This window comes from Trachemys scripta, chromosome 5 (assembly GCF_013100865.1).
Source record: "Trachemys scripta elegans isolate TJP31775 chromosome 5, CAS_Tse_1.0, whole genome shotgun sequence".
Classification (NCBI taxonomy): domain Eukaryota; kingdom Metazoa; phylum Chordata; order Testudines; family Emydidae; genus Trachemys; species Trachemys scripta.
Genome location: NC_048302.1, coordinates 137,776,805 through 137,786,346, shown reverse-complemented (window position 1 = coordinate 137,786,346; position 9,542 = coordinate 137,776,805). Strand labels below are relative to the sequence as shown.

Genomic DNA, 9,542 nt, shown 5'->3' with positions numbered 1-9,542 from the left:
CCCCGCTTCCCCTTCGGCAGCATGGGCAGAGTGGGGTGGGTGTGATTCCTTCACACCTGCTGGTGACCTCCATGTTAAGAACACCTGCTCCGGGTTGAAGACGGCAGCTTAGTTCTTCTATCAGAGCACAAGGGTGAAAGCAGACCTGCTCTCACCGCTGCTTTCACTCCGTTCCCCACCTCAAAAGCATTCCCCCGCCCCTGGCTGCAGAAGAGTATAATCGTTTATTTTGATTTCCATCACATAGCATACTTATCTGAAATACGGGATAAAGGCCTCACTAGTGCCACAGATCCAGCCATAGTGCCTGGTTCTTACACCTGGGGGGTGGGGGGTTTACATGTGATATATAAAAATAAAAATTTGGGTTTACAAAAAAATACATATACTTATCGAAAGGAGCCGTTGTCACCAGTCACCATTGTTTTCTCCCTAGGCACACGCCCTGCCAGTAATCTACAGATCAACTGGTATCAACTCCCCCTTCTTCTGCCCCGTCGGAGTCTGTCTGTGGTCACTTTGGCTGAGCGGGGCCAGGAAAGAGATTCCTGAACTTTAACTCCTGGGTAGGGACTAGCCGGCCAGTAGAATATTCATTAGCCAACTAAGGCAGCTCCCAGGCGCCAAACGAGCCAGCGAAGCTAGTCAGCTGGGGCCGGTGATGTGGTGAAGTGGGAATTTTTGTAATATTTTTAGGAAGCCCCAGCGTGCCTCAGTTTCCCCTGTATGCTGCATTGTTACCTAGTTTGGGGGGGGGAGGGAAACAGGTCTGTCTGCTCTTGGCAGAGGACATGGATGTGAATGGCTCCTAGCTGTCTGGGGCCTCAGAACCCAAATCAATGGAGTATCTGAGAAGACAATGGCAAATTCAGTCCCCGGGACTTTGAGACCTAGCAACCAAAGACCATGGAGGGCCCACCCCTCGGCAGGAAGCCAGGCAGTGTTTGCCCAGCTGGGGAACAAAGGGTGGGAGGAGTGCAGGGGGTAGTGGCCCGCCTGAACTGGGACAAGGCGAGGTCAGAGGGACAGGGCTCCGGGCTCTGAGCTGACTAGGATGGAGTGGGCTATAACTTTCTTTTCCTTACGCTAATCCAGGACATCTGCTGTGTTCCAGTCACCTAATAAACCCCACTGCATCCCCACGCTCTGTGAGTGCCCCTGCATCGCTCCCTAAGATCATACAAGTCTCCCTGGGGGCCCATCTCAGTAGGACTCGCTGAGCGGCGCTCACGGGGTGAAGAAGCGATGCTGCAGGCCTGGAGGTCCAGCCCAAGGAAGTGGTGAAGCATGGCTCACCCTGGAGGAAGAACGAGACCCCTAGGGGGTCTGGCACTGAAGGGTTCCTCCTGGAGACTGTTCCAAAGCTGGGACCACAGCTCCGATCCTGCGGCTCTGTGCCCGGTGGCAAGCCCCAGCGGGGTACAGAACTGCCAGGGCAGAGCGCAGGTGAGCTGGATGCACTCCTGGACTGAGCGTGACCCCACAGAACTGCCAGGGCAGAGCGCTCCCCCTGGTTTCAGTCCCTGGAGGAGTGAGTGCCACTTGCTGCGCTGGATGCAGAGGTCACCAGGAGAACATCAGCCGGGGAGCTCTCTGAACTTCACGCCAGTAAACCGTCCAGGCAACGGTGCCTGCATCATGGAGACAGAGCCGGTTTATCACGTCGCCTCCTGCTGGCCACCAGGCTGCGTTTGCTGCCAGCTGGTCTCTGCGTTTACTTGGCCGAGACACACGTGTGCCTGGGTGCGGGGTTGGCATTCTGCTGAAGGTCCTGCTAAGGAGCACTCTTGAGAGGCCTTTGAGACCCGAATCATGAGTCTGACTGGCTTGAGCCTCACGCGCCAGGGGGAACTGCCCCAAGATAAAACAAGCCAAGAACAAATCCTGTTTCTGCGTGAGAGGAAGAAGGGTTTGTGGCCGGAGGAGGCCTTCTCTTGTAGCGTTCTTCCTACAGGAGCAGAGGGCTTGGGAACGCAGAGTGTCCTTCTCCCTATTCAAGGAGGCTGCTGGCAACATTGTCCAGCTCCCGTGCAGTAGCTACTGGCGTAGAGGTCATGGAAACTTGGTTAGGGGCTGGCTCACTCGACCATTCCCTGTTCTGTTCATTCCCTCTGAAGCACCTGGCCTTGGAAGGCAGGATACTGGGCTAGATGGACCAGTGGTCTGACCCGGTCTGGCCGTTATGTTCTTAGGGTCACCGCTGCCTTGGCGTGTCCCCGTAGGATAAATGTTCTGCATCACCCTTCTGTGGCGGAGGGTAGCCTTGTGACACAGCAATGCCCCAAGTGAACTCAGGACTCCTCCGATGGAGCGTGTCTGGGGCAGGGACATGAAAAGCATGGCTGGAACCCTGACCGCTGCCAAGGTCCCAGTGAGGACCATGGGTTCCCCGTGGCTTGGTTAGGTTTGTGAGTCCATGAACCGTTGTTCCCTGGCAACGTAAAGCTCCTTCAAGTCCAGTATCGCTGCTGCTGAGGATGCAAAGTGACTGCGTCTCGTGGTGTGAAACCCGCATGGACGTGAGCACCGAGGCAGGTGCTGTCAGGGGAGAGGGGCGGATGGTGGTGGAAGACACGCCCCACGCCCCTGCAGCCTCTGAGCTGTCCCTTCCTTTGGGGCTCAATTGGACAGGAAGTCGATGGCAGCCCTGACCGTCTTGGAGGTCCTGACGTCCATAGCTGCCACCTTGAGCTCCGTGTCCCCGAACTGCATGCTGGCCCGGATCTCCCGCCGCCGGCTCTTGGGGCCGCTGGGCTCGTCCAGCTCGTCCAGCTCCAGGCTGATGGTGCCGCACTTCCTCACCCCCGGGTCGGTGATGTAGACCACGTCGTCCGTGGCGCAGCAGTAGATGTTGATGATGATCTTCCGCTGCCCCACCCTGGCCGGGCAGTAGCTCCTCTGCACCACCTCGCCCAGGGCCACCGACTGGTCCACGGAGACAAACTTCTCAAAGATGTCCGTGCACCAGTTCTTCCCCTCCTTCACCAGCAGCTTCTCCTTGGGGTGCTTCCCCTCCACAAATTTGTTGAGTACCCCCACGCCATAGGTCAGGGGCGAGCGCCTGACCCTGACGATGGTGGGGTCGAGGCCGAAGAGCACCGCCCCTTTGAGGATGGTCAGCCCGACGTCCTGGGGGATGATGACGCGACACAGGCTGCCGAAGGCCGATTGGACGGCGTGCTGGAGCATCGCTGACTCTGCAAAGCCCCCTACCAGGAAGAGGAACTTGATGCCTTTGACGTCTGGCTTCTTCAGGAGGTCGTCTGGGAAAGGAAAAGAGGGTGAAACGGTGAACCTGGCCCTGCTACTGACTGGGTTGGGCTAGGCGGCCATAACGTCTCCATTAACCCCTGGGAAGAGCAGGGGAGCGGCCCGTGAGGGACGGGGGAGGGGGGAGAGTGACTCAAAAGGAGCTCATCCAATAGGGTGAATCCATGGGGTGGGGGTGGGGGTCATGACCCAAAACGAAGCTATTCAGTGGGGGAGGGGGCGCTGGATGGGTTGAAGGGAAGGACCGACTAGAGCCCTCGCCTGGGACCCAGGACTGCAGGGTTCGAGTCCCTGCTCTTACTCAGAGGCCAGAAGGGACCACGGTGCACATCGAGTTTGACCTCCCACGTAACCCCAGCCAGAGTCCTGCCCTGGATTAACGCCTGTTTGAACAGGAGCCTGTCGGTCAGAAAATCACCCTGTTTGGAGTTAAAAATTGCCCCCAAAGAAGAATCAACCACGAGCCTTGGGAAATTGTCCTGCGGGCAAGACTTTGGGCGGGTCAGTGTCTCTCTGTGCCTCAGTTTCTCCTCTGTTCAGTGGGGATAAGAGCTCTGCCCTACAGCCAAACCCAGTAAAGACGGCGAAGCTGTCAGAGCCCGTGCCGATGGGGGCTGGATAAGCAGCTAGGCAAAGACTCAGCAGGGAGAGCGGGCAGCAAATTTAGGCGGGGGTTTGCAATGAGCAGATGTCTGTGAAGCTGAGATTCCTGTGCATGTTAGATCGGGTCCCTGGGAGAGCACAAAAGCTAGTGCAATTTTGGGCTGCAGAAGCATAAGAAACGGCCAGCCTGGGTCAGACCAACAGTGGCCAATGCCAGGTGCTTCAGGGAATGAACAGAACAGGGCAATTAGTGAGTGATCCATCCCCTATCACCCAGTCCCAGCTTCTGCCAGTCTGAGTTTAGGGACACACAGAACATGGGGCTGCGTCCCTGCCCATCCTGGCTAATAGCCATTGATGGACCTGTCCTCCAGGGACTTACCTAGTTCTGTTTTGAACCCAGTTACACTTTTGGCCTTCACAACATCCCCTGGCAAGGAGTTCCACAGGTTGACTGTGTGCCGTGTGAAGAAATACTGCCTTTTCTTTGTTTTAAACCTGCTGCTTATTAATTTCATTGGGTGACCCCTAGTTCTTGTGTTATGAGAAGGAGTAAATAACACTTCCCATTTACTTTCTCCAAACCAGTCATGATTTTATAGACCTCCGTCATATCCCCCCTTAGTCGTCTCTTTTCCAAGCTGAACAGTCCCAGTCTTATTTCTCTCTCCTCATCTGGAAGCTGTTCCATCCCCCTCATCGTTTGTGTGCCCTTCCCTGTATAATTCTAACATAGCTTATCTGAGATGGGTCGATCAGAACTGCCCGCAGTATTCAAGGTGTGGGCGTCCCATGGGTTTAGCTGGGGACCAGTGACCAGAGAGGGGCACTATGATATTTTCTGTCCCTTTCCTAATGACTCCCAACATTCAGTTCGCTTTTCTGGCTGCCGCTCCCATTGAGCGCATGTTTGAGACCCAACCCTGCGGGCTCCACGAGCTCTCTCTGGAGTGGTAACAGCTCGCCGAGAGCCCAGCCCTGTGTATGGCTCGTTGGGGTTCTGGGTTCCAGGGCCCGTTACTTTGCACTTGTCACCACTGAAAATGGCGACAGGGAGAGGAAAGTCCCTTTCCCGTGGTCCTGCAGCGACGGCACACCCTGGTCACTTCATTGTCAGATATTGACGCAGTGCAGGCCGGTCAGAGATGAGCAGCTGAAACGCTCAGGCCTTGGAGGGATCCAGGGAGGAGTTAGATCTGTGGAACTGGTGGAGGTGGGGAACAGACCAGGTGACCAGTAGTGGTAGTGGGGCACAGTCTGGCCCCCCAGTGCTGCACTGTCTGAGCAGCTCACAGACATTAGCAAATTTCGCCTCACCCCTGTGAGGTAGGTATATCACCAGCCCCTGCTTTATAGATGGGGAAACTGAGGCACAGAGAGCTAAGTGAGTGGCCAAAGGTCACCCAGGCGTCTCTGGCAGTGTTGGGATCTGAGCCCTGGTCTCGAGTCCCAGCCCAGCCCCTGCACGCCGGAGCCCATCTTTCCTTCCCCAGTCGCTGCTGAGAAGAAACGAAGAGAGGAGAAGCCCAGTGAGGCTTTGGCAGGGCTATTAAACCACCTGCTTCAGCCAATCTCTATCAGCGAGTCAGCGGAGACCTAACAGGGGCAGCAGGGCTCTGACATCGGCCTCTGCAGCATCGGCTGCTGGCCCCTGGCAGAGACGGGAGCCTGGGCCTAGGGGATGACCCCATCTGGCCACGTCTCTGTTCTAGGCCGACCCCCAGGCCCGCTCAGGCTGTGGAACGGCTCCAAGTAATGACCAGAGCCACCGGCAAGTGTCTGAACCTGCTGGCACACGTGACGCATAGAGCGACTGCACCGGGCACGGGATGGACCCGGGGAACGGGAGCCAAGGACCTACCTAGGTACGGTCCACCTCCCCTAGCCCCGACCCTTTTCAGGGCTCACCCCCTCCAGCGAGGGGGGCAAGCTGTGGTCGAAGCCCAGGAGATGATGCTGGTGTGTGGACTCGGGCTGAGGCACAGCTAGGTGGGAAAGGCTGGAACAAGGGAGCCCAGATTCATGGCTCCTCTCTCCCCAGGCTAGCTCAGGCCCCCGGTAAGGGAAGTAACAGGACTGGGGGCTCGGCCAGGGTCCCTTCGCTCGGCCCTACCGATGTGCCGGATGATCTGGCTGACGGTCGGCTGGAAGAGGTCGTTCATGGCCTCCGACGACATTCGCAGCATCCCCTGCGAGGACCACTTCACAAAGTTCACGCTGGGGGCACAAGAGCGGAGGGCAGTGACTCTCCTAGGCTCCCACACGCTGGGCCAACCGGTGCCCAGCCCCCAGGGCCAGCCCCCTCTCACGCCTGCCGCAGAGAGCAGTGGGAAGGGGGCTGTGTCGTTCTGCGCCCTGTCCCCATCACCTTCCCCCTTGCCCCCCGCCATGGGCAGCCAGGACTGCATGGGCAGCAAGATCAGAACATGCATTCTGCCCCTAAAAGCCCAGATCAGTCCCCCGCGTGGCCCATCAGCTCAGTGCTGCTTGGCCCTGCCTTGGTGCATCTCCACCTCCACCCTGCCCTCCCCCTAGCACTGGCTCTGATCTGCCAGCTCTGGGCCACCTGCCCCTGGGCCACGTCTGGCCGCAGCCTCTGCATCATGCCCGACCCCTCGCCAGCCCCTGCCCTTGTGCCCACAAACAGCCAGGTGGGGGAGGCCAAGAAAGGTATCCACACCCTTCCAAACGCCCCACCACCCTGAGTAACTTCCTAGACGCTGAGTCCCCAGGCTGGGCCCAGAGGCATGGCCCTCTGTTGTTAAAGGGAAGGGAATGACCCCATCAGCAGGTACCAGTAGTAGGCTGTTGTCTTCCATGTGAACTAGCCACCAGAGGGGGATGTGACACATGATCTCATCCAGAGCTCCTGGCCCACCTCCCCCCACACCCCGGGGGATGCGTACCAAGCACACCGCAGCCCCAGCCAGCCCCCCAAGTCACCTGCTCCGCTTGAGTGCCGTCTCCACGTTCTGGCCCCGGTGCCTGCGGTAGAAGTCGATGAAGGAGAAGGGCAGCGAGACGTTGAGGGGGTTGGAGCGGAAGGGCGCTGCCGCCCTCTTGCGGGCCTCGAAGGCGATGGTCAGGTCCACCCAGGCTGCCGGGCGCTTGGCCTTGAAGGTGGCGATGAAATCCTCCCCGAAGATCTGGCCCAGCAGCGTCTCGAAGGCCAGGTCCACCCCCACCGCCCCATAGGGGCCACCTGCAATGCACAGCCACTGCGGAGTTATGGGGTGTGCGCAGAGCGGCTCTGCCCAGGGCAGGAACAGGCTCCCGGGAGTGATGGACACCCTGCTGGGACGGGTCGGGGCTCCCCAGAGGGGGAGATGGTGGCTGAGCTTGTCTGGGTGAAGGCGTTTTCTGGTTATGGGACTGACTGAGGTGTTAATAGCACTGGGGGGAGCCAGCTGATAGCAGGGGCAGGGGCTGGCCAAGCGTCACCCTCACAAAGCTCTGCTAGTTCTGACATACAGCCTGCCCCGGTCCTCCAGCCGCTCCCCCCTCCAGCTCCGGCCCCCACAGCTCTGCCGGTGCCCCTCAATCCTGCCCCACAACCCCCTGCTATCCCAGCCCTGGGCTCCCCCCACAGCCCTGCCAGGGCCCCTCAAGCCCAACCCACAGCCCCCCACCCCACTTGCAGGCCTAGGGTACCCCAGGCCCCAGCGCTGCTGGAACCCCTCAATCCCAACCCACAGAGCTGCCCTGCTAGGCCAGCCCAGGGCACCCATGGGAGCCACGCGGCTAAGGAGCCAGAAGTGGTACCTGGGTCCACCCCAGCCACACAGGACCTCCACACAGATGGTGGGGGCTCCCGGTGGTCCCCACATTCACCCAGCTCTTGGGACTCCATGGGCTTTGGGGGGGACTCAGCCCGCATCCTGGGGAAGGCTGAAGGGGGAACTCTCCACAAGGAGCCGTCCCCCCATGGCGCAGCATCCGTGGCTGGGTTCTGTGGGAAGAGGACCTGCTAACTGGTGGACCAGGCCGACGAATGCTCTACGTGTCCAGCTATCTGGTGGTTACATGCTGCCCCCATCACAGGGGGCGTGGAGCCCCTTTTCCCCAGCCCTCTGCAAAGACTAACCAAGTCATTATCAGCTTCCCCCCCACCCAGTATTATCACTCCCCATCACACACATGGGGAAACTGAGGCGCAGAGCAGCACCTATCCACTGCAGTCAGAAAACAGGGCTGGGGCTAGATCCAGGAACTCCCCAGCTACCAGCCGCATGGGCAGCCTGCAGGACTCTGCCCCTCGGGAAGCTGGCAGGCAGGGCTTCATTTGTAATGACAGTGGTGCCGGAGCTCGGCCCGGGTAGCAGCCGCCTCACGCCAGGCGATGGAAATTAGCTAGCCCTGGGAACAGACAGCAGGGAGCAGCCCGGCCTGCTACCCGCCTGCCTGGCCAAGGCTGGAACTAGCCAAAGCGCCAGCCGATGGTGCTCAAAACTAGGTAGCCGCATTTGTGGAAGTGGGAGGCCCAATAAAACCTGTTCGGCTGGGGCTTGTCTGTCGCTTTCTGGCACCACTCAGTAGCTGCTTTTGCAGGGGCTTGACAAAACCCACACAAACCGAGATGACCTCAGAACACAAAGCTGTTACTGATGACCTCCTTCCCCTAATCATGATCAGGTGTGTGACAGGCCTGTAGTCTGCGGGGAAGGGAGGGTCTGGTCTCTGCTCCCGGGCCCTCCCCTCTCAATAACCTCACTGCACAGAACCCTTCTGCCATGCGACTGGGAAACTTTACCACAGCAACCCAGTTTTGTCTCTCACGCTTCTCTTACGGGGCTTAACGTGACTCCAGTCCACTGCAATTCATCAGCATCGCTGCCCATCACAGGGACGTCTGCAGGCCCCCAGCAAATCCTCCGGTTGGAAGTCTATAGCTAGTTTCCCTATGGACACCAGATGGTGCTACAGCCCCGCGCTGCACTGAGACGCTGGGCCTGGGAGCGGGGCCAGGGCTGCACGCTGAGGTGCACTGGGGAACAGTCCCTGGGAGACGCTCTCTCCCCAGCTGAATGGGTCGCTCCTGAGGTTTTAGTAGGGTTACCATACGTCCTCTTTTTCCTGGACATGTCCAGCTTTTCGGCACTCAAACCCCCGTCCAGGGGAAATTGCCAAAAAGCCGAACATGTCCGGGAAAATGGCGGCTCTGCTCCTCCCCGACTCTTCGGCTCTGTTTAAGAGCCAAGCTGCCCAAGCGCTACCGGCTTCGGGCAGCCCCCTTGCCTCCGGACCCTGTGCCGCCGGGGCCCGGGACGGGAAGTGCCTGGCTGGGAGCGCAGGGTCCGGAGGCAAAGGGGCTGCCCAAAGCCCGAGCGCTACCGGCTTCACGGTTTGCTGGGCAGCCTCCAGACCCTGCCCCCCCAGCTGGGCGCTTCCCCTCCTGGGCTCCAGCTGCGCTGGGGAAGCGCCGGCCGGGGGCGCAGGGTCTGGGGGTTGCCCGGCAAACCCTGAAGCCAGTAGCACTCTGGCAGCCCTTTCCGCGTGGCTGGGAGTGGGAGGGAGGAGGGGCGGGGTTAGGGTGGGGAGGGGGCGGAGTTGGGGCGGGGAAATGGGTGGGGCCAGGGCCCGTGGAGGGTCCTCTTTTTTTATTTGCTGGATATGGTAACCCTAGTTTTAGGCCTTGTCTACACTACACGGTTTTAGGCAGACATCATAAA

General features: G+C 59.3%; 1 protein-coding gene across 1 annotated transcript in view; it reads right to left on the bottom strand.

Annotated features, from left to right (window-relative positions):
* Positions 1 to 205: 205 nt before the first annotated feature.
* Positions 206 to 9,542, bottom strand: part of HSPA12B (heat shock protein family A (Hsp70) member 12B) — a gene marked incomplete at its 5' end in the record, with an annotated part of 52,781 nt that continues 43,444 nt past the window's right edge. The window contains 3 exon segments of the mRNA XM_034771759.1: positions 206 to 3,263; positions 5,987 to 6,090; positions 6,817 to 7,075. Of these exon segments, the coding sequence (XP_034627650.1) occupies positions 2,620 to 3,263; positions 5,987 to 6,090; positions 6,817 to 7,075 (1,007 nt within the window). The 3' untranslated portion in view covers positions 206 to 2,619.